Source organism: Ovis canadensis, chromosome 12, assembly GCF_042477335.2.
Source record: "Ovis canadensis isolate MfBH-ARS-UI-01 breed Bighorn chromosome 12, ARS-UI_OviCan_v2, whole genome shotgun sequence".
NCBI lineage: Eukaryota > Metazoa > Chordata > Mammalia > Artiodactyla > Bovidae > Ovis > Ovis canadensis.
In genome coordinates, this window is record NC_091256.1 from 17,388,345 (window position 1) to 17,414,475 (window position 26,131).

Sequence of the window (26,131 nt, forward strand, 5' to 3'; positions counted from 1 at the left end):
TCAGTAATTTCCCTGTATGACCCTTTCAGACAGTATGAAAAAAGAGCTGAAATAAAATGTTTGGGATTTCAGGGGAAGAAAAATAATTTTCCTCTAAAATTCTACCTTCCACCTTCTGTGACTGAGAACACCTGTAATGAAAGACAGCTTAACATGAGCAAAACACCTCTTGCCCACATGGGAGATACCTAGGAAAACTGAGTAAACCCACCCCTGCACCCCTAATGCCCAAGTCACCACCTCAAATATTGTCTTCAGCTAGAGACAAAAGAAAGGGGTTGATAGAAGAAAGGCTAATTCTGGGTAGTTATCCAGAAAAGTACAATAAGCTTATTATGCAGATTTAAGTCTGGTGCCTTCTCTACTGATCAAGTTTCTTGTGATTTGTAATCTTCCTTCTTGGTACAAAGAGAAAGATATCCTTACAAATGGAGATTTCCCTTTTGAATATAATTTCCCTTACAAAAGGATGAATTGTACTCTGATTTCAGAACTCCTGCTGTGTCTGCTTTTTCTCCAAAATAATCAGCTCAAAATAATCCTTATGCTAAAAAGGCATATTTTAGGTAGCATATTCTGCTACTGTTCACAATTTAAGTTTTGTTTTTGTTTTTTTTTTTTAAGTTTGTTTTGTTTTAAGCAGATTCATTTGGGACAGTAAAACACTTTAGTACTTTATCATTCTATTATTTTATTCCCTAGTTATATTCTTTAGAGGGTTTTTTCAATTTTATTTTGCTTTTAATTCCAGAGGTTAACCTATTTACAAAATGATCTTTCTTACCAATTCATAAAATCATAGAATTCTAAGCTATGACTATTAAACTTGCTAAGACTCCTGGGGTTCACCAGTATAATTTGTATTTTAGTCTCACCAGAAATACCTTCTGGCAAATTCTTGACAAATTCTTCACAGGACTTCAGTTACGTAGTTTCAAGAGAGCCTATTCTTTTTGTGATTCACATTCATTATTATTCATTTGACACTTTTCAATGATTTTTATGAAATTTTGAGTCATATGGACGTCAGTTCAGTTTAGTTCAGTCGCTCAGTCATGTCCGACTCTTTGCGACCCCATGAACCGCAGCACTCCAGGCCTCCCTGTCCATCACCAACTCCCGGAGTTCACTCAGACTCACGTTCACCGAGTCCGTGATGCCATCCAGCCATCTCATCCTCTGTCCTCGACTTCTCCTCCTGCCCCCAATCCCTCCCAGCATCAGAGTCTTTTCCAATGAGTCAACTCTTCACCTGAGGTGGCCAAAGTACTGGAGTTTCAGCTTTAGCATCATTCCTTCCAAAGAAATCCCAGGGCTGATCTCCTTCAGAATGGACTGGTTGGATCTCCTTGCAGTCCAAGAGACTCTCAAGAGTCTTCTCCAACACCACAGTTCAAAAGCATCAATTCTTCGGTGCTCAGCCTTCTTCACAGTCCAACTCTCACACCCATACATGACCACAGGAAAAACCATAACCTTGACTAGACGGACCTTAGTCAGCAAAGTAATGTCTCTGCTTTTGAATATGCTATCTAGGTTGATCATAACTTTTCTTCCAAGGAGTAAGCGTCTTTTAATTTCATGGCTGCAGTCACCATCTGCAGTGATTTTGGAGCCCCCCAAAATAAAGTCTGACACTGTTTCCCCATCTATTTCCCATGAAGTGATGGGACCGGATGCCATGATCTTTGTTTTCTGAATGTTGAACTTTAAGCCAACTTTTTCACTCTCCTCTTTCACTTTCATCAAGAGGCTTTTTAGCTCCTCTTCACTTTCTGCCATAAGGGTGGTGTCATCTGCATATCTGAGGTTATTGATATCTCTCCCGGCAATCTTGATTCCAGCTTGTGCTTCTTCCAGTCCAGCGTTTCTCATGATGTACTCTGCACAGAAGTTAAATAAGCAGGGTGACAATATACAGTCTTGACGTACTCCTTTTCCTATTTGGAACCAGTCTGTTGTTCCATGTCCAGTTCTAACTGTTGCTTCCTGAATTGCATACAGACTTCTCAAGAGGCAGGTTAGGTGGTCTGCTATTCCTATCTCTTTCAGAATTTTCCACAGTTTATTGTGATCCACACAGTCAAAGACTTTGGCATAGTCAATAAAGCAGAAGTAGATGTTTTTCTGGAACTCTCTTGCTTTTTCCATGATCCAGCGCATGTTGGCAATTTGATCTCTGGTTCCTCTGCCTCTTCTAAAGCCAGCTTAAACATCAGGAAGTTCATGGTTCACGTATTGCTGAAGCCTGGCTTGGAGAATTTTGAGCATTACTTTACTAGCATGTGAGATGAGTGCAATTGTGCGGTAGTTTGAGCATTCCTTGGCATTGCCTTTCTTTCGAATTGGAACGAAAACTGAGCTTTTCCAGTCCTGTGGCCACTGCTGAGTTTTCCAAACTTGCTGGCATATTGAGTGCAGCACTTTCACAGCATCATCTTTCAGGAATTGAAATAGCTCAACTGGAATTCCATCACCTGCACTAGCTTTGTTCATAGTGATGCTTTCTAAGGCCCACTTGACTTCACTTTCCAAGATGTCTGGCTCTAGATTAGTGATCACATCATCATGATTATCTGGGTCATGAAGATCTTTTTTGTACAGTTCTTCCATGTATTCTTGCCTCCTCTTCTTAATATCTTCTGCTTCTGTTAGGTCCCTACCATTTCTGTCCTTTATCGAGCCCATCCTTGCATGAAATGTTCCCTTGGTATCTCTAATTTTCTTGAAGAGATTTCTAGTCTTTACCATTCTGTTCTTTTCCTCTATTTGTTTGCACTGATCGCTGAAGAAGCCTTTCTTATCTCTTCCTGCTATTCTTTGGAACTCTGCATTCAGACGCTTATATCTTTCCTTTTCTCCTTTGCTTTTTGCCTCTCTTCTTTTCACAGCTATTTGTAAGGCATAACTTTGTTTAAAAAGAATAAATAGATGAGGGAGACTCAAAAGGATTACAGTCTCTAGTTGGATTTGGTGTTAAGGGGTGTGTGCTGAGTCGTTCAGTTGTAGCCAACTCTTTGCAGTCCCATGGTCTATAGTCCACCAGGCTCCTCTGGGGATTCTCCAGGCAAGAATACTGGAGTGGTTTGCCACTTCCTATGCCAGGGGATTTTCCTGACCCTGGAATTGAACCTGCATATCTTATGTCTCCTGCATTGCAGGCAAATTCTTTACCCGCTAGCACCACCTGTGAAGTCCCCAGAACTTGGGAGAGGACTTATGTAATGAAAAGGTTTCATTTAAGGGATGTAGTGCTAAGTCGCTTCAGTCATGTCTGACTCTCTGCAAACCTATGGACAGCAGCCCACGAGGCTCCTCTGTCCACAGGATTCTCTAGGCAAGGATACTGGAGTGGGTTTCCATTTCCTTCTCCATAAGGGATGTTGGGCTTTGGCTAAATGACTGGAACTCATTCCAACAAGCACAAGAAAATAATATAGGATTTCAGCTCTGAGAAGAACAATTCCAAATAGATTCTGTGTCTCTAAGGAAAGAGAAAGTAAGCGTGTGAATTGACTCCAGTTACCTTGTTACTCAGTCCCCAGGTTTCCAGTAACATTCTCAGAATGTATCTAGAATTTCTGACAGGCAGTCAGGTTTTCACCAGTACATATCTGTGAGAATTAGTATACTCTCAGAAATCCAAAGTAGGATTATAGTTCCTGAGAGGTCATTGTCAAGATCAGGGAAGTACAAATAATCTTAAAACTGGAATCCAGGATAATGTTTTGGTCCATCAAAAAAAAAAAAAATACAACCCAGCACATTTGAAGATTTAATTGGCTTTGATAGGTGATTCATGAATCAGAAAGCATCCATCTAGCAACAAGAAGGGAGATTTGATGAGTGATAGAAAAAATGAAGGATTTTATAGAAAGGATAGTGGATCCAGAAACTCATTAGCAAAGGAAAGAGAGGAATATTTTGATCCAGAAGCAAGGATCTTACCTTGTAGATCACTTCCTCTTCCTGTGGGGGTAGGAGCAGGGTCCAAGAGACATCTTACCTCATTGCTGCTGACCAGGAAATCCCAAACTGTTTGATTTTCACATTCTGGTGAAAGTCATAAGTACTGTCTGGTTAGGTATTAAATCTAGGGTTGGTGTGATGGGCTTTAGCACATCACCAATGATACCATCTTGAGCCTGTGGTTTTCCTCTTTACTGGGCCCCATACATAATGTAAAACTTTTCTGTTTAAAAATGGCAGGAAGGTAAAATTATACTAATAGTCCTCTGAGTTTTGATACCAAGGTCTAGAATGCTAAGCTGAGGCTCCTTTAATAAATCTTTCTTCTGATGCAGATTATTTAGCAAGACTGAGTTATTGCTGAGCCTATAGGTATTTAATTAAAACACAGTGGCTTGATCATTTGCTTTCTAGTAACCTGTTAGTCTAAAAGGGGAGCAACACATTTTAAAGTTATTGTATCTTAGGGGTTTTGGTCATATATTTTGTTTTCAACTATTTTATTTTAGAGGGCTTCTCTGGTGCCTTGGTGGTAAAGAATCTTCTTGCCAATGTTGGAGACACGGGTTTTCTCCTTGGGTCAGAAAGATCCCCTGGAGAAGGAAATGGCAACCCACTCCAGTATTCTTGCCTGGAAAATCCATTGGACAGAGAAGCCTGATGGGCTCCAGTCCATGGGGTTGCAAAAGAGTGACATGACTTAGCAACTAAAAACATCACCATTTTATTGAAGAACATTCTGAATTACTTTTGTATGTATAAGTATATATCAAATTTGAACCCTGCTTCTCTAAAGGTATCAGTTGCAAGTAATTTCAACGAAATTTTGTAGTTTCCTTGTTGTTTAGTCGCTCAATTGTATTTGACTCTTTTGAGAGCCAATGGAATGTAGCCTTACAGGCTTCTCTGTCCATGGGATTTCCCAGGCAAGAATACTGGAGTGGGTTGCGATTTCCTTAATTCAGTCATAAAGTCAAACTAACTAATGGTAGATAATATATGTTATAGATACTTTGTATTGTAATTGAATCTCATCTCATACATTATAGAAACCTATATATGTAGCCCAATCTTACAGTTTATAAGACAACCTAATTGTGAACAAGTTGGGCCATTTTACTCAGGTGCTTTTAAGTTTAATCTAATGCAGTCTTTACTATGTTTTCTGTGCATTTGTAATTCTAAATGCAAGAATTACTTTTAGCAAGAATTTTTTATAAACTAACACATTCTAGTATTTCTAGGAAAGATTTGTTCTCCAGTTTGCTGCAAAACTTTTTACTCTCTCATATAAATGTTTTGTCTTTGTTCAGTCGCCTATAAATATTTATTTACAAATATTATTTTAAGTTTCATGACTTCCTTTTTTGTCATCTTAAATAATGTCCAATAGATAAATTAGCAAAGCATACTTTAAAAAAAAAAAGTCTATCATTTTCTAAGTGCTACAAATATATTTTCTTAGATTTTATTATTGGAAAACTCCTTTATATAACCTTTTTGAAGGATTTTTCTCTATACATAAAATTTTGGTTTCACAGTTTGTTTTGTTTTATTTCCTCCTCATTCTAAACTTTAGTTTGTTATTTCCTTGTCACCTGATTTCCATAATTTTGATGAAAATCTTTGGTCTTATGACTGTTCTTCTTTGCCTGCTTTCAAGATAATATGTGTATCTTTGGTTTTCAACAGTTTGACTGCAGTGTGCTTAGGTGTGGTTATCATTTTGTTTACATAGTTTGGAATTTGCTGCATTCCTTAATTCCTAACTTTGTGTCTCATAAAATTGAGCCATTTCTGAGCATTCTTTCTTCAGATAATGTTCTGCTCTAATTTATCTTTTATTTCTTCCCTGGGAATCCGATTACATTACTTAAGATGTTTTCACGTTTGTTCCCAAAGTACCTGAACTCTGTTCCTTTCCCGTTTCTTTTCTCTTTGTTTTTCAAATTGGATAAATTCTACTGATCTGTGGTCATGTTCATTGACTCTTGCCTCTGTCCCTTTCATCTATTTCACGATCCATCCAGTGAATATTTTTCAGATATTTTAGTTTTCTATCTAACTTTTTAAATATTTTCTATTACTCTACTGATTTTCTTTTCTGATTATTAGAAGCATTATTTTCCTTCACCTCACTGATTACAGGAGCTGCTTTAATCTTTGTCTGATCATTTTTACATTGATCATCTATATGCTAGCAGCTCTGGGGTATTTTTTGTTTGTTTCCCATGAAAATACGTCACATTTTTCTGCCACTTCACATACTCAGTAATTTTGTATTGTATTCTGTTTATCATGCTTTGGGGTGAAGGCTTTGATTCTCTTGTACTCCTCTAACAATATTAATATTCTTGTTCTAGCAAGAACAAGAATAATTTGGTTTGATTAATTTAATAATTTAATCAAATCATTAATCATTAAATTAATGATTTAATTAATTTGATAATTTAATTTGATTCAACTCAAAAGGCAAGCTCTATCACCCTTGCTGTTGGCAGTAATTCAAATCTTAGTTCAGATTGCTTTTATTCTGCCCCATGCATACACCATTCAGGTGTCAGCCAACGTGTAAATTTATACACACAATTTTTAGTTTCTTTTCTCTGTCTCTTCTGGGATTTCCCAGTCAGCCAGAGAAATGTTTAACCAAATACCTTGGCACACTATGAATTGGTCAAGTTGACTCATGAAATTAACTACCACACTATTTTTGGCTCATTGTTACCTTTTGGAAGGCACACATTGCTCACCTAAAGAATTCTGGTTTTCTAGTCATTAACTTTCATGCGACTTAAAGTTACAAACCATTGATAACAGTTTATTCTTTCTGCACAGATAGTCCCTCAAATCTACTTGTATTTTTAATTTTCTGTTTCCCTAAGAGTAGTGTCAAATAAAACTTGCTGTGATGATGAAAATCCTCTGTATTCTATATCTCCACTATTCTAATTTAGATTGAATTTGCTGTATGTTGCTTTGAACTCTTGACACGTTGCTAGTGTGATAAAGGAATTTAATTATTAATTTTAATTAATTTTACTAAATTTTAAGTTTAAAGAGCCACATGTGGCTAGTGGCTATTACACAGACAGTGCTACACTGATTATGTGCATGTCCTCTTTGAAAACAATATATATTCAAGTCTTCTGTCCCTTTTTTATTCAGCTTGTTTGATTTTTGATGTTGGATTGTATGGACTGTTTATAGGTTTTGGATATCAACCTTCCTGGTCATATAATTTGCAAATACTTTCTCACATTCTGTAGTTTATCTTTTCATTTTGCCAATGGTTTCCTTTGCTGTGCAAAAGCTTTTAAGTTTAGGTCCCATTTGTTTATTTTTGCTTTTATTTTATTCACTTTAGGAAATGGACCTGAAACAATTACAACAACTTATTGTCAATGAATGTTCTGCCTATGTTTTCGTTTAGGGGTGTTATGGTTGCTGGTCTTCCATTTAGGTCTTAATCCATTTTGAGCTTATTTTTGTGTTTAGTGGTAGAGAATGTTCTAATTTCATTCTTTTAAGTGTAACTATCCAGTTTTCCCAGCACCACTTATTGAAGAGACTGTCTTTTATCCTTTGTATATATTTTTCCCCTATGATGTCTATTAATCGACCATATGTGTGTGAGTTTATTTCTTGGATCTCTGTTCTGTTCCATTGATCTATGAGACTGTTTTTGTGCCAGTACTGTACTGGTTTGATTCCTCTAGTTTGTGCTCTAATCTGAAGACAGTATGATTCCTCCAGTTCTGTTTTTCTTTCTCAAGATAGTCTTGAATATTTGGGGTCATTTGTGTTCATGCAAATTTTAAAGCTATTTATTCTAGCTTTGTTAAAAATGCCATTGGTATTTTGATAGGGGTTGCACTGAATCTATAGATTGCCTTGGAGATTACAGTCATTTTAATAATATTAATTCTTCCAATCTGAGAACACGTATCTTTTCATCTGTATGATCTACACTTTCTTTCATCAGCATCATGTAGTTTTCAGAGCACAAGTCTTTTACCTCCTTAGGGAGGTTTATTCCTAGCTATTTTATTCCTTTTGATGTGATGATAAATGAGATTATTTCCTTAATTTGTCTTTCTGATATTTTGTTATTAGTGTATAAAAAAAAACAACAGATTTCTGTATATTAATTTTGTATCCTGAAACATTATTAGATTCACTGATGAGCTAGAGTCATTTTCTGGTGGCATCTTTAGGATTTTTTATGCAGAGTATCAGGTTATTTGCAAACAGTAAGTTTTGCCACTTTATTTCCAATTTGGTTTTTTTAATTTTGTTTTCTCATCTTATTTCTTTGGCTAGAGAGTATGCAGATAGCCAACAGCAGCGTGAAAAGATATTCAGTAACACTGATCATCAGCGAAATGCAAATCAAAATCACAATGGGATATCCCCCCCACCTGTCAGAATGGCTATTATCAAAAAGAATATAAATAATAATTGTTGGTGAGGATGTGAAAAAAAATGGAATACTTGTACATTGTTGGTGGGAATGTAAACTGGTTCAACCACTGTCAAAAACAGTATACAAGTTTCTCAAAAAACTAAAAATAGAACTGCCATATGACCTAGCAGTTCTACTCCTGGGTATATGTCTGAAAGAAAGAAAAACACTAATTGAAGATTACACATGCATCCCACTGTTCAGAGGAGCATTATTTATAATTACCAGGATATAGAACACCCAAGTATCTAACAACAAAGAAAAGATAAAGAAGATATGGTATATGTATGTATATATATATATATATATACACACACAATGAAAAGATGAAAATTTGTCATAAAAAGAATGAAAATTTACCTTTTACAACAATATATGGAGGGTATTGTACTCAGTAAATAAGTCAAACAAAATACTTTATGTTATCATTATATATGGAATCTAAATAATACAACAAGCTAATGAATATAACAAAAAAAGAGAATAATATTTACTGAGAATAAGGTAGGGTTACCAGTAGGGAGAAGCAGTGAAGGAGGGGGGTACAGGGAAGGAGGGTAGGGTTAAGAGGTACAAGCTATTAGGTATAAAATAAGCTACAAGGATATATGTACAACACAGGCAATATAGTCAATGTCTCATAATAATTATAGACAAGATACAAACCTTTAAAAATTGTGACTCACTATATTTTACACTTGTAACTTATATAATGTTGTATATCAACTATACTTCAGTAAAAAAGTAAATAAATAGAATGTATCTAACATTAGTGAATTTTTCTAATAGGCTCATGTATTTGAGGGTTCTGCATCCTTGGATTCAACTAAGTTTGGATCAAAATATTTGAAAAAGAAATTCCAGAAATTTTCAAAAAGCAAAATTTGAATTTACTGGCTGGCAGCAATTAACATTGTATTTACATTGTACTAAATATTATAAGTAATCTAGAGATGATTCAAAGTATTTGAGAGGTGGTGCATAGGTTATATGCAAATTGTTGTTATTCAGTGACTAACTTGTGTCTGACTCTTTGCAGCCCCATGAATTGCAGTATGTCAGGCTTCCCTGTCCTTCACTATCTCCCAGAGTGTTCTCAAACTCATGTCCATTGAGTCAATGATGCTATCTAACCAATTCATCCTCAGCTGCCCTCTTCTCATGTCTTCAGTATTCCCAGCAGGGTCTTTTGTGATGAGTTAGCTCTTTGCATCAGGCAGCCAAAGTATTGGCGCTTCAGCATCAGTCCTTCCAACGAGTATTCAGGGTTGATTTTCTTTAGGAAATACTGTACCATTTTATATGAAGAACTTGAGCATCCTCATATTTTGTTATGCATAGGGAGTCCTGGAAACCGAAGGACAGTTGTAATTTGCTTTGATTTATTCAATTAAATCAAGCTGATTTATTCAGTTAAATCAGTTATGGGGTGATAGTATATGTAAGATTTCATGGTAAACATGATATTCACTTCCTTTCTCAATCTTAGCATTTCTTTTAAAAAAAAACAAACTTTTCTGTTACTTTTTTAATATCTAAAAGTTATTGATTTCTTCCAATACATACAAAGTCAAAATTCTTTTATCTTTACTGCCATATAAAAAGTAAACTAATGTGTTCTCACAAATGGTCTCTGCAGTCATTGCCCTTTTACAATCTATGTTAAAATTCTTTTACATCCATCTTTTTCCCATGGAAACTGTTATTACAAACTCAATTTTGCCACATTTCTGAAGGTTTCTACCCCTTAATTATTTTCTGGGAAAATTATTTTTATGCTTGTCAAAGGCATTCCTCTTAATCTCTGCTAATTTCTAAGTGTTGGCAATTAGTACTAATTGAATTATGTACTGTTGATCTCTTTTATAGAAATTGGGCTTCTCTCGTAACTCAGTTGGTAAAGAATCTGCCTGCAGTGCAGGAGACCCAGTTTCAATTCCTGGGTCTAGAAGATACCCTGGAGAAGGAAATTGCAACCCACTGCAGTATTCTTGCCTGGAAAATTCCATAGACAGGGGAGCCTGGTGGGCTACAATTCATGGGATCACGAGAATCAGACATGACTTAGTGACTAAACCACCACCATAAAAATAGCAAGTTATCTTATCTTTAATAGTAAGAACTCTCAATGAATGATTTCATATGCTTAATTTTAAACTGTAGATGTGACAATTTCACACACTGATTGACAAATTTTGCTTAATATTATAATACTTTCAGTTCATCTCATGATATTTTGGGTTTTATCATTTCAGGATCACCAAACAATTTTAAGAGCATGGGCTGTAAAAGATTTTGCTCCAAATTGCCCTTTGTATGTCCAGATCTTAAAGCCTGAAAATAAATTCCATATCAAATTTGCTGGTAAGTTTGACCTCAAATGAGATCCTTTAAACCTTTCCTCAAATTCTTATTGTCATTGTAAGAGTTACACTTCTGAAGTTAATATTAGTTTATTATATCCATATTTCTGTAGAACAGGATTTATTTTTTATCATCTACTTGTTATAAGATAATTAATTCACTTTAAAATGTGAATCTTTGTGGTAAGACCTTACTTTTTTATATAACTTGGTGATTTTGGTAATTGAATTTGCTGAACATCCTAGTAAGCTTAATTAGATTAGCTCTGATAGTTGAGTATGAAATAAAGACATGTTTCAAATGTTTTATATATATATATGTAGATAGATAACACTTTGCTATACATTATTTTATATAAATATAAACTTACCATAGAATAGAATAATATAATGTATTCAGGTAATTTAAATAGATTTAACTTGAGGGTAGATATTGAAAATAATTCAAGAAAAAGATACATGTGAATTTTTCATACAAGTGCTGCTTTTAAAATAATTATCCACATGAGATTATACTTTAAACTATTAGAAAATTGAACAATGAAATGGTACTGTATCTTTTCTTAAGTGCTTCTGGAGGAACTAATTTTGATCCAGAGATAATTTATGTACTTTTTTTTTCTTCAAATATAAGAAACTTTTTTTTAAGTAAAATTTCAACTTAATGGTCTGAAACTTCAAAAGTCTTTTAAAAGTAAGTCATTTTAAGTATGTATTTGCAAAATGTATTTCCTTCAGAAGATTCACACATCTTACAATGCTTATCTATTAGTGTATGATATTTAAATGAAATTTTATAAACACTGGGCTTCCTTGGTGGCTCAGATGGTAAAGAATCCGCCTGCAATGCAGGAGACCCAGGTTCAATCCCTGGGTCAGGAAGATCCCCCCGGAGAAGGGAATGGCTGTCCACTCTACTATTCTTACCTTGAGAATTCCATGGATCATGGAGCTTGGCTGGCCACAGTCCATAGGATCGCAAAGAGTCAGACATGACTGAGTGACTAACACTTATAAACACTAAGAAGTTTTAAAGTAATGATGAGTTCCTTGAAACTATTGCTATTCAATCTGTTCTGAGTCATCTTTTAGTCTTTGTAGGAATGACATCATTTTTTTCTAAAGAAGTATCTGAAATAAAGCAATGACTCTCAACTTTGGTGGCATTTTCAGTTCAGTTCAGTTCAGTCGCTCAGTTGTGTCTGACTCTTTGTGACCCCATGAATTGCAGCATGCCAGGCCTTCCTGTCCATCACCAACTCCTGGAGTTCACCCAAACTGATGTCCATCAAGTCAGTGATGCCATCCAACCATCTCATTCCCTTCTGTCTTGCCCCCAATCCCTCCCAGCATCAGTCTTTTCCAATGACTCAACTCTTCACATGAGGTGGCCAAAGTATTGGAGTTTCACCTTTAGCATTAGTCCTTCCAAAGAACACCCAGGACTGATCTCCTTTAGAATAGACCGGTTGGATCGCCTTGCTGTCCAAGGGACTCTCAAGAGTCTTCTCCAACACCGCAGTTCAACAATTTAAATAAATAAATTTAAATTAAACAAACAAACAAAAAAAATCAATTCTTTGGTGCTCAGCTTTCTTCACAGTACAACTCTCACATCCATACATGACCAGAAAAACCATAGCCTTGACTAGACGGATCTTTGTTGGCAAAGTAATGTCTCTGCTTTTCAATATGTTATCTAGGTTGGTCATAACTTTCCTTCCAAGGAGCGTCTTTTAAGTTCATGGCTGCAGTCACCATCTGCAGTGATTTTGGAGCCCCCCCAAAATAAAGTCTGACACTGTTTCCACTGTTTCCCTATCTATTTCCCATGAAGTGATGGGACCGGATGCCATGATCTTCGTTTTCTGAATGTTGAGCTTTAAGCCAACTATTTCACTCTCCACTTTCACTTTCATCAAGAGGCTTTTTAGTTCCTCTTCACTTTCTGCCTTAAAGGTTGTGTCATCTGCATATCTGAGGTTATAGATATTTCTCCCAGCAATCTTGATTCCAGCTTGTGTGTCTTCCAGTACAGCGTTTCTCATGATGTACTCTGCATAGAAGTTAAATAAGCAGGGTGACAATATACAGCCTTGACGTACTCCTTTTCCTATTTGGAACCAGTCTGTTGTTCCATGTCCAGCTCTAACGGTTGCTTCCTGACCTGCATACAGATTTCTCAAGAGGCAAGTCAGGTGGTCTGGTATTCCTATGTCTTTCAGAATTTTCCACAGTTTATTGTGATCCACACAGTCAAAGGCTTTGGCATAGTGAATAAAGCAGAAATAGATGTTTTTCTGGAACTCTCTTCCTTTTTCCATGATCCAGCAGATGTTGGCAATTTGATGTCTGGTCGCATTTTAGAATATGTTTTAAAGAATATTTTTAAAGGACTAATGAGAGATTCTGAGCATGTAAATGGTTTTGGATGGTGCCAGGCCTTCTTTAAACCTCTTTCCTAAATCAAAAATGAAAAACAACAGAGGGTGGGCCTACACTGGAGCTGAAGTGTCTTGGTCTCTCAGCTGGTTTCCAGGGGTTGCAGGGCCAACAGGCCAGAAGGGGAGCCTGAGCAGGGAAGACGAGGAAGATGAGAAGGTCTGCTGGAGGACAAGGGTGCACCCTGGGCTTCTTGCCAGAGTAGCCTCAGTGGTGGGAGCCAGATAGTCAGCCCAGCTGAGAGGGAGGAACACCAGGCAGTGGACAGCAGAGGAGGAGGTGCTCATAGCTGGGAGCAGAACAGAGATTTGGAACTTCATACATCACATTTCTTACACCGTGATAGAAAGTGTGTAAATTAAATGTCAGGAGAAAACCAGGCTGTAGAAATTTAATCCAGTCAGTGTACCTCGAAACCTACAACTGAATTCATCCTTGTCAGAGATCAAGCCCTGAGCCTTTGGAGTAGGAGAACTGACTCCAGCACCCTACACTACCAGAGAGCTGACCCTAGGGAGTATCAAATACTGAGAACTCACACAAAAGACACCACTTGAATACAAGGCCCAATATCACCCCACCACCAGCAGCACCCTGTGCAGGACACCTGATCTAAACAACAAAAAAAAAACAAAAATACAAACCCAATCATCAGCAGACAGGATTACCACCTCACTCAGCCTTGCCCATCAGAGGAAAAACAAACAAACAAACAAACAAAAAATTCAGCACAAATCTCTCCCTATGCAAAGGTTACACAAACCACTGGAACCAACGTTAGGAGGGCAGAAACCAAAAGGAAGAAAGAATTCAACTTTGAAGCTTGGGAAAAGAAGACCTCAAACAGTACACTAAAATAATAGTAATAATAAAAAGTTCAGTTCAGTTCAGTCGCTCAGTCGTGTCCAAATCTTTACGACCTCATGAATTGCAGCACGCCAGGCCTCCCTGTCCATCACCAACTCCCGGAGTTCACTCAGACTCACGTCCATCAAGTCCGTGATGCCATCCAGCCGTCTCATCCTCGGTCATCCCCTTCTCCTCCTGCCCCCAATCCCTCCCAGCATCAGAGTCTTTTCCAATGAGTCAACTCTTCGCGTGAGGTGGCCAAAGTACTGGAGTTTCAGCTTTAGCATCATTCCTTCCAAAGAAATCCCAGGGTTGATCTCCTTCAGAATGGACTGGTTGGATCTCCTTGCAGTCCAAGGGACTCTCAAGAGTCTTCTCCAACACCACAGTTCAAAAGCATCAATTCTTCAGTGCTCAGCCTTCTTCACAGTCCAACTCTCACATCCATACATGACCACAGGAAAAACCATAGCCTTGACTAGACGGACATTTGTTGGCAAAGTAATGTCTCTACTTTTCAATATGCCATCTAGGTTGGTCATAACTTTTCTTCCAAGGAGCAAGTGTCTTTTAATTTCATGGCTGCAGTCACCATCTGCAGTGATTTTGGAGCCTCCCAAAAAATAAAGTCTGACACTGTTTCCACTGTTTCCCCATCTATTTCCCATGAAGTGATGGGACCGGATGCCATGATCTTCATTTTCTGAATGTCGAGCTTTAAGCCAACTTTTTCCCTCTCCTCTTTCACTTTCATCAAGAGGCTTTTTAGTTCCTCTTCACTTTCTGCCATAAGAGTGGTGTCATCTGCATATCTGAGGTTATAGATATTTCTCCCGGCAATCTTGATTCCAGCTTGTGTTTCTTCCAGTCCAGCATTTCTCATGATGTACTCTGCATATAAGTTAAATAAGCAGGGTGACATTATACAGTCTTGACATACTCCTTTTCCTATTTGGAACCAGTCTGTTGTTCCATGTCCAGTTCTAACAGTTGCTTCCTGACCTGCATAAGAGGCAAGTTAGGTGGTCTGGTATTCCCATCTCTTTCAGAATTTTCCACAGTTTATTGTGATCCACACAAAGGCTTTGGCATAGTCAAGGAAGCAGAAATAGATGTTTTTCTGGAACTCTCTTGCTTTTTCCATGATCCAGCCCATGTTGGCAATTTGATCTCTGGTTCCTCTGCCTTTTCTAAAACCAGCTTGAACATCAGGGAGTTCACAGTTCACATATTGCTGAAGCCTGGCTTGGAGAATTTCGAGCATTACTTTACTAGCATGTGAGATGAGTGCAATTGTGCGGTAGTTTGAGCATTCTTTTGCATTTCCTTTCTTTGAAATTGGAATGAAAACTAAGCTTTTCCAGTCCTGTGGCCACTGCTGAGTTTTCCAAATTTGCTGGCATATTGAGTGTAGCACTTTCACAGCATCATCTTTCAGGAATTGAAACAGCTCCCCTGGAATTCCATCACCTCCACTAGCTTTGTTCATAGTGATGCTTTGTAAGGCCCACTTGACTTCACTTTCCAAGATGTCTGGCTTTAGATTAGTGATCACATCATCATGATTATCTGGGTCGTGAAGATCTTTTTTGTACAGTTCTTCCATGTATTCTTGCCTCCTCTTCTTAATATCTTCTGCTTCTGTTAGGTCCCTACCATTTCTGTCCTTTATCGAGCCCATCCTTGCATGAAATGTTCCCTTGGTATCTCTAGTTTTCTTGACGAGATCTCCAGTCTTTCCTATTCTGTTGTTTTCCTCTGTTTCTTTGCATTGATCGCTAAAGAAGGCTTTCTTATCTCTTCTTGCTATTCTTTGGAACTCTGCATTTAGATGCTTATATCTTTCCTTTTCTTCTTTGCTTTTCACCTCTCTTCTTTTCGCAGCTATTTGTAAGGCCTCCCCAGACAGCCATTTTGCTTTTTTTGCATTTCTTTTCCATGGGGATGGTCTTGATCCCTGTCTCCTGTGCAATGTCACCAACCTCCTTCCATAGTTTATTAGGCACTCTGTCTATCAGATCTAGGCCCTTAAATCTATTTCTCACTTCCACTGTGTAATCATAAGGGATTTGATTTAGGTCATACCTGAATGGTCTAGCGGTTTTCCCTACTTTCTTCAATTTAAGTTTGAATTTGGTAATAAGGAGTTCATGATCTGAGCCACAGTCAGCTCCTGGTCTTGCTTTTGTTGACTGTATAGAGCTTCTCCATCTTTGGCTGCATAAAATATAATCAATTTGATTTTTGTGTTGACCATCTGGTGATGTCCATGTGTAGAGTCTTCTCTTGTGTTGTTGGAAGAGGATGTTTGCTATGACCGGTGCATTTTCTTGGCAAAACTCTATTAGTCTTTGCTCTGCTTCATTGTGCATTCCAAGGCCAAATCTGCCTGTTACTCCAGGTGTTTCTTGACTTCCTACTTTTGCATTCCAGTTCCCTAGAATGAAAAGTATATCTTTTTTGGGTGTTAATTCTAAAAGGCTTTGTAGGTCTTCATAAAACCATTCTACTTCAGTTTCTTCAGCGTTACTGGTTGGGGCATAGACTTGGATAACTGTGATATTGAATGGTTTGCCTTGGAGACAAACAGAGATCATTCTGTCGTTTTTGAGATTGCATCTAAGTACTGCATTTTGGACTCTTTTGTTGACCATGATGCCTACTCCATTTCTTCTGAGGAATTCCTGCCTGCAGTAGTAGATATGATGGTCATCTGAGTTAAATTCACCCATTCCAGTCCATTTTAGGTCACTGATTCCTAGAATGTTGACGTTCACCCTTGCCATCTCTTATTTGACCACTTCCAATTTGCCTTGATTCCTGGACCTGACATTCTAGGTTCCTATGCAATATTGCTCTTTACAGCATTGAATCTTGCTTCTATCACCAGTCACATCCACAACTGGGTATTGTTTTTCCTTTGGCTCCATCCCTTCATTCTTTCTGGAGTTATTTCTCCACTCACCTCCAGTAGCATATTGGGCACCTAATGACCTGGGGCATTCCTCTTTTGGTCTCCTATCATTTTGCCCTTTCTTACTGTTCATGGGGTTCTCAAGGCAAGAATACTGAAGTGGCTTGCCATTCCCTTCTCCAGTAGACCATGAAAAGTACTACACAAATGGAGGAACAAACTAGAAACACAGAAGTCCAAATAAATGAAGAGAAATAGGTACACTACCTAAAAAAGAATTCAGAATAATGATAGTAAAGATGATCAAAAACCTTGAAAACAGAATTGAGAAAAATGCAAGGATCAATTAACAAAGACCTAGAACAATTACCGAATAAACATACAGAGACAAACAACACAATTACTGAAATTAAAAACACTGTAAAAGGAATCAATAGCAGAATATCTGAAGCAGAGAAGATATAGTGGTGGAATTAACTTCTGAAGAGCAGAATAAAGAAAAAAAATGAAAAGAACTGAGCATAGTCTGAGAGACCTCTGGGACCAAATCCAACACTCCAACATTTGAATTATAGGGGTATCAGAAGAAGAGCAAAGAAAGGGTAATGAAAAATTTTTGAAGGGATTATAGTTGAAAAGTTCTCCAACATGGAAAAGGAAATAGTCAATCAAGTACAGGAGGTGCAGAGTCCCATACAGGATAAACCCAAGGAGAAATGCCGAGACACATACTAATCAAACTAAGAAAGACTAAGCACAAAGAAAGAATTTTAAAAGCAGCAAGGGGAGAAGCAACAAGTAACATACAAGGGAAACCCCATATGCTTAACAGCTGATCTTTCAGCAGAAACTCTTCAAGCCAGAAGGGAATGGCAGGATATATTTAAAGTACTGAAAGGGAAAAGTCTACAACCAAGATTACTATACCCAGCAAGGATTTAATTCACAATCAATGGAGAAGTAAAAAGCTTTTCAGACAAACAAAAGTCAAGAGAATTCAGTACCACCAAACCAGGTTTACACAAATGTTAAAAGGACTTTGTAGCCAAGAAATATGAGTAGAAAAAGATCTACAAAATCAACCCCAAACAATTAAGAAAATGGCAATAGGAAAATACATATCAATAATTACTTTAAATGTAAGGGGATTAAATGCTCCAACCAAAAGACATAGCCTGGCTGAATGGATACAAAAGCATGTTCCATATATATGCTATCTACAAGAAACCCACTTCAGACCTAAAGACACATATGGACTGAAAATGAGAGGATGTAAAAATATATTCCTTTCAAGTTGGAAGCAAAAGAGAGCTGGAATAGCAATCCTCATATCAGAAAAAAATAGATGTTAAAATAAAGAAGATTACAAGAGATAGGGAAGAGCATTACATAATGATAAAGGGATCAATCCAAGAGGAAGACATAACAATTGTAAATATCTATGCAGCCAACATAGGAACACCTCAATACATAAGACAAATAGTAACAGACATAAAAGGAGAAATTGACAGAAACACAATATTAGTAGGAAACTTTAACACCACACTCACATCAATGAACAGATCATCAAAACAGAAAATTAATAAGGAAACGCAAGTCTTAAAAGATGCGTTAGATGAGATGGATCTCATTGATATCTTCAGTGTCTTCAATCCAAATGAAGAAGAATACACCTTCTTCTCAAATGCACATGAAACATTCCTCAGGATAGACCACATCTTGAGTCACAAATCAAACCTCAGTAAATTTAAGAAAATTGAGATTGTATCAAGCATCTTCTCTGACCACAATGCTATGAGACTAGACATGAATTACAAGAAAAAAAAAAACTGTAAGAAACAGAAACACATGGATATTAAACCAACATGTTTCTAAATAACCAACAGGTTACTGAAAAAAATCAAACAGTAAATGAAAAAATTCCTACTGGAAAAAGAACAACCAAAAAAAGTAGAAGGAAAGAAATCATAAATATCTGAGCAGAAATAAATGAAAAAGAAATGAAAGGATCAATGGTAAAGATTAATAAAACTAAAGGCTGGTTCTTTGAGAAGATAAACAAAATTGGCAAATCTTTAGCCAGACTCATCAAGAAGAAAGGAAGAATCAAATCAACAAAATTAAAAGTGAAAAAAGAGAGGTTACAACAAACAATGCAGGAATGCAAAGGATTATAAGAGACTATTCTGAACAAGAATATGGCAATAAAATGGATAACCTGGAAGAAATGGAGAGATTCTTAGTAAAGTTCAATCTTTCAAGACTGAACCCGAAAGAAATAGAAATTATGATTACAAGCACTGGAATTGAAGCTTTGATAAAAAAATCTCCCCCAAAACAAAAGCCCAGGACCAGATGGCTTCACAGGAGAATTCTATCAAACATTTAGAAAAGAACTAAGCCTTCTCCTTCTAAAACTCTTTCAAAAACCTGCAGAGGAAGGAACACTTACAACCTCATTCTACAAGACCACCATCACCCTGATACCAAAACCAGACAAAGAGAACGCAAAAAAAGAAAACTACAGCTCAATATCACTGATGAACATAGATGCAAAAATCCTCAACCATATTTTGGCAAACAGAATTCAGCAATGCATCAAAAAGCTCATACACCATGATCAATTTGGGTTTATTCCAGGGGTGCAAGGACTCTTCAATATAAACAAATCAATCAATGTGATATGCCATATTAACAAATTGAAGGGTAAAAACCAAATGATAATCTTAATAGATGCAGCAAAAGCCTTTGACAAAATTCAGCACCCATTTATGATTAAAACTTTTCAAAAAATGAGCATAGAAGGAACCTACCTCAACATAGTAAAGGCCATACATGATAAGCCTACAGCAAACATTATTCTCAGTGGTTCAAAACTGAAAACATTCCCCCTAAGATCAGGAACAAGACAATCGTGTCGACTTTCACCTGTATTATTCAACATAGTTTTGGAAGTCCTAGCTATAGCAATCATAGAAAATAAAAAGAAGTAAAAGGAATCCAGATCGGAAAAGAACAAGTAACGCTCTCACTGTTTGCAGATGACATGATACTGTACATAGAAAACCCTAAAGATAGTATCAGAAAATTGCTAGAGCTAATCAGTGAATTGAGGAAAGCTGCAGGATACAAAATCAATACACAGAAATCACTTGCATTTGTATATACTAAGAATGAAAAATCAGAAAGAGAAATTAGGGAATCAATCCCATTTACCATTGCAAGAAGAAGAAATAAATATCTAGGAATAAACTTACCTAAGGAGATAAAAGAACTGTACACAGAAGATTATAAGACACTAATGAAAGAAATCAAAGATGGCATAAACAGATTGAGAGATATTCCATGTTGCTGGGTAGGAAGAATCAATATTGTTGAAAATGACTATATTACCAAAGGCAATTTACAGATTCAATGTGATCCCTATCAAATTACCAATGTCATTTTTCACAGAACTAGAACAAAAAATTTCACATTCATATGGAAACACAAAAGACCCCAAATAGCCAAAGCAGTCTTGAGAAAGAAGAATGGAGCTGGAGGAATCAAGCTTCCTGATTTTAGATTATACTATGAGGCTACAGTCATCAAGACAGTATGGTACTGGCAAAAAAACAGAACAATATACCAATGGAAGAAGATAGAAAGCTCAGAAATAAACCCATGCACCTATGGTGCCATATTTTTTACAAAGGAGGCAAGAATATACAGTGGGGCAAAGACAGCTTCTTCAATAAATGATGCTGGGAAAACTAGACAGCTCCATGTAAAAGAATGAAATTAGAACACTTCCTAACACCATACCCAAAGATAAACTCAAAATGGATTAAAGACCTAAATGTAAAACCAGAAACTATAAAACTCTTAGGGGAAAACATAGACAGAACATTCTATGACATAAATCAAAGCAAGATCCTCTATGATCCATTTCAAGAGTAATGTAAATAAAAAACAAAAGTAAACAAGTGGAACCTGGTTAAACTTAAAAGCTTTTGCACAGCAAAGGAAACTATAAGCAAGGTGAAAAGACAACCCTCAGGATGGCAGAAATAATAGCAAATGAAACAACAGAGGATTAATTTCTAAAATATACAAGTAGCTCATACAACTGAATACCAGGAAAACAAAGAACCCAGTCAAAAGATGGGAAAAAGACCTAAACAGCCATTTCTCCAAAGAAGACATACAGATGGATAACAAACTCGTGAAAAGATGCTCAGCATTGCTCATCATTAGAGAAATGCAAATCAAACCTACATGAGATATCACTTCACACTAGCCAGAATGGTCATCATCAAAAATTCTACAAATAATAAATGCTGGAGAGGGTGTGAAGAAAAGGGAACACTCTTCTCTGTTGGTGGGAATGTAAATTGATACAGTCACTATGGAAAACAGTATAGAGATTCCTTACAAACTGGGAATAAAACCACCATGTGACCCAGCAATCCCACTCTTAGCCATATACCCTGAGGAAACTGAAATTGAAAAAGACACATGTATCACATTATTCAGTGCAGGACTATTTACAATAGCTAGAACATGGAAGCAACCTAGATGTCCATCAACAGATGAATGGCTAAAGAAGTAATGGTACATATACACAATGGAATATTACTCAGCCATAAAAAGGAGCACATTTGAGTCAGTTCTAATGAGATGGATGAACGTAGAGCCTATTATACAGAGTGAAGTAAGTCAGACATAGAAAGATAAATATCATATTCTAACATATATATATGTATGAAATCTAGAAAAATGGTACTGAGGAATTTATTTACAGGGCAGCAAGGAAAAACAAAACAATTGCTCCAGATCCTGGGCCTAAAATCGACCCTCATCACCAATGGTTCCACACCTATCAACCTCTTCAACTCAGCCTTTGGTTTGCTGGGGCTCAGGACTGAGGCACAGCCTCCAGCCAAGAAGGCTGCTCGTGGGCCCAGTGTCCAAGAGGGCTTGCTTCCCATCTGTACCTCTGCCCCTCTAACCCTTGGAAACAGCTAGTTTGTGCCTTAGCTCTGTATTACACTGTCAAGTAAAACTGACACTTTTGGGGAAAAAGGAAAAAAAAAATAGTACCTCCTTTGCAGACTTTTAATAAAATAGAAAAACACATATGAAGTATTACAGCTAGTGCCAGTAACATTTGTTATTAACATTTAGGAAATGTCAATTATTTATCTAAAAAGCCTTTGTAACTAAGCTGCCTTATTTTTATTATTATTTAGGAAAAGCAGTATTTTTGCCAAGTTTTCATACCTAATAATGACTTGATATGATAAAATTTTAGGAAGGTAGCAGTGGACACAGAACTAATGAAGGTTCTTAAAATATGAATTTAAATTTGAGTGCCACCATGTACACTTTAGCCCAGCAGATTAGTAGTTTGACTGCTATATTTTTCTTCTGTTAAGTGGCCATAATAATATTATGTCTTTTCATTGGTTAAAATTAGCAGTAATGGTGAAATAAGTGATATCCGAGACATATTAGGTATTCAATCAATGGATATTGAATGTGGATCTCAAAACAATATGTAGTTTGAGAAGACAAGTTATGCTTTTGAATATGCTATAACTGAAATTCAGAGCAGATTTTAGTTTTTCTCTTTAGCAAGCCATTGATGTGTTCACAAACAGACCAAACTCACTATCAAAATAGCCTATTTTTACAAACAAGAAATTACAAAGACTATTTGAATTTATTATCTTTCACATTCTTATTTTGCTGATATTTAGATAAATCCATTGAAATGAATGGACTGTTTTAAAATTCTATCCCAATAGTGTATCTCAGTATTTCTCATTTATGGTGTCTGCTGAAATTCCTTTTAATAATATCTTCCTTCTTTTATGTGGTGAGCTTACACTATATTGGAGGTACCGTTTGTATATTTTGAAAAGATAAAAGTACCTTGATTTCATTAAAGTGCCATAAAAAGCAGTTTGAGGTGATATATGAGACTCTCAAACAAAAAATAATATGTTTTATATCTCAGCATGAGGTTAAAGCAATTATGGACTTAACCTTTCAAAAGGGGTTGCATCAAACTGTCATTGAGTTGGTGTTGTAAGTTGTTAAAATAATGGCCTCCAGTGAGCCATGCCCCCTGTGTCTGTGGCCCATTGTGATTCCACATTGCAGCTTCTTCCACAAGGAGGCACAGTATACTTCCCATCCTTTGAATATGGGCTGTCTGGTCACTTGCTTTGACCAGTATACTGTGACAAAAGCTGTTAATACATTGTGTGACTTTAAAAACAGAGCCTTGAAAGGCCATCCAGGTTCTGCTTGCCTTTGGTTAGAACATGGCCCAGAGACTATATGTGAAGAATCTGATTTATTCTTTCCAAGGATGAAAAATCCCGTGGAAAGTGAGACTTATCCATCCCAGGCACCCCACCTCACTGGTTCCCAACTTACCCATCAACCATTGATTCTCTTTCAAGTTGTTATTTTGCTGTTATCTTGATAAATCCATTGAAATGAATGGATTGTTTTTAAATTCTATCCTAATACTTTATCTCGGTATTTCTCATTTTTGGCATCTGTTGATGCTCCCAACTCACCTATCAGCCAATCCACAGAAATCATGCTGACCCACAGAATTTCAAGAAATGAAATGTTTAAGTCAATAAGTTTTGGAGTCATTTGTTATATAGCAATAGATAATGAATACTGTTTGCAATAAAATAATAATCATTTTAATCTTAAAACATATTTACTTGTTATTGATATTTTGTCCTTGTAGTTTCACAGGTATTAAATGGCATGATTTTAGTTATCACAAGATATGAAGCATATTTTTATTTCCACTTATTTAATTACCTTCAATTCCCTTAAATTGTGGAACTCATACCCTGACAATCATTGATGTATTTTTCAAAAGTAAACCCATGTTTTTAAAATGTGGAAGACAGAAACTTCAAAATTCAACTAACATGTATAGAAACTATTAGAAAGCAAAAACTGTTCAGCAACCTAGCAACTAGTACTTTATGCAGATATATCAATTGTGTAATTTGTGGGTCACTTTCTCCTGAAAAAAATGACTATAGATATTCATTAAATTATGGAACTGTTACACTATATTTAAATAAATTATTGTATGAATTATTGTAAAATTAGTTATAAATGCAATTAGCATCTACACTTTGATCAGATTCACAGAAGGAAATTCCATATGGACATGATTTCAGCATTAGAAAAGATATGCTCTTACTCATATCAACAAGATATGAAGTTAAATAGTGAGCCTAGAGTTAGAAAGAACAAAATCCTACCCAGAAAAAGAGTTACAATAAAAGATTTCTGAATATAAGCCCAAGTACAAATTGTAATGAGAGTCAAGTAGAATAAAAATATTCTTCACAGATAATTTGTTTAATCACCATAAATTTCCAAGAAGGAAATAAACTCAAACTGGTTTATAAAAGAAAATCTTTCAGCAGTTTGTCCCTTTTTATAATAAATTTGTCAAAGTGAAAAGATAAATATTGCAAATTCCGGAATAAGACTGACTTCAGTCAAATTTTTCTTCTATGGTATAAGGACTGTATGATGTCAGATTTCTCAACCTCCCAAGCTAGAGTTTTTCAATATGTACAGTGAGAGTAAGAGAAACTATATCTTACGGTTGTTATGATTTTAAAAAGAATACTCCAAAAACAGCAGCCACTAGTAATTAGTATTTATCAAATTGATGATTATCATAAATCTTGAGTACCAATGTCTCATTCTTTTAACAATTCTGTATTATTATTGTCTCCAGCAAAAGTAACTAAGGGTTTTCCATGAAGCTTTACAAAGAGCTTCAGTTCAGTTTATTCAGCTTTCAGTTCAGTTCAGTTTATTTCATGGCTCCGTCGTATCCAGCTCTCTGCGACCTCATGGATGGACTGCAGCATGCCATGCCTTGTTGTCCATCACCAACTCCCGGAGTTTACTCAGACTCCTCCTGTCCATTGAGTCGGTGATGCCATCCAACCATCTCATCCTCTGTCATCCGCTTCTCCTCCCACCTTCAATCCTTCCCAGCATCAGGGTCTTTTCAAATAAGTCACTTCTTTGCATCAGGTGGCCAAAATATTCAGCATCAGTCATTCCAATGAATAATCAGAACTGATTTTCTTCTGGATGGACTGATTGCATCTCCTTGCAGTCCAGTCCAAGGGACTCTCAAGAGCCTTCTCCAACACCACAGTTCAAAAGCATCAGTTCGTCAGGATTCAGCTTTCTTTATAGTCCAATGTTCACATCCATACATGCTGCTGCTGCTGCTAAGTCATGTCAGTCATGACCAACTCTGTGTGACCCCATAGACAGCAGCCCACCAAGCTCCTCTGTCCCTAGTATTCTCCAGGCAAGAATATTGGAGTGGATTGCCATTGCCTTCTCCCATCCATACATGACTACTGAAAAAAACATACCTTTGACTAGATGGACCTTTGTTGGCAAAGTAATGTCTCTGCTTTTTAATATGTTGTCTAGGTTGGTCATAACTTTTCTTCCAAGGAGCAAGAGTCTTAATTTCATGGTTGCAGTCACCATCTGCAGTGATTTTGGAGCCCCAAATAATAAAGTCTCTCACTGTTTCCCTTGCTTCCCCATCTATTTCCCATGAAGTGATGGGACCAGATGCCATGATTTTAGTTTTCTGAATGCTGAGTTTTAAGCCAGCTTTTTCACTCTTCTCTTTCACTTTCATCAAGAGGCTCTTTAGTTATTCTTCACCTTCTGCCAGAAGGGTGGTGTCATCTGCATATCTGAGATTATTGATATTTCTCCCGGCAATCTTGATTCCAGCTTGTGTTTCTTCCAGCCCAGCGTTTCTCATGATGTACTCTTCATATAAGTTAAATAAGCAGGGTGACAATATACAGCCTTGACGTACTCCTTTTCCTATTTGGAACCAGTCTGTTGTTCCATGTCCAGTTCTAACTGTTGCTTCCTGACCTGCTTAGAGATTTCTCAGAAGGCAGGTCAGGTGGTCTGGTATTCTCATCTCTTTCAGAATTTTCCAGTTTGTTGTGACCCACGCAGTCAAAGGCTTTGGCATAGTCAATAAAGCAGAAGTAGATGTTTTTCTGGAACTCTCTTGCCTTTTTGATGATCCAGCGGATGTTG

At 36.7% G+C, this 26,131-nt stretch overlaps 1 protein-coding gene across 5 annotated transcripts in view; it reads left to right on the top strand.

The window, feature by feature from the left end:
- Positions 1-26,131, top strand: part of KCNT2 (potassium sodium-activated channel subfamily T member 2) — a 445,066-nt gene that overhangs the window by 245,485 nt on the left and 173,450 nt on the right. For all 5 annotated transcript variants that reach the window (XR_011247634.1, XM_069545283.1, XM_069545284.1 and 2 more), the window contains exon 13: positions 10,690-10,798. Coding sequence is in view for 4 of the 5 variants with exons in the window: in XM_069545283.1 (XP_069401384.1) it covers positions 10,690-10,798 (109 nt within the window). In the remaining variant the exon portion in view is untranslated. The remainder of the gene's footprint in view (positions 1-10,689; positions 10,799-26,131) is intronic.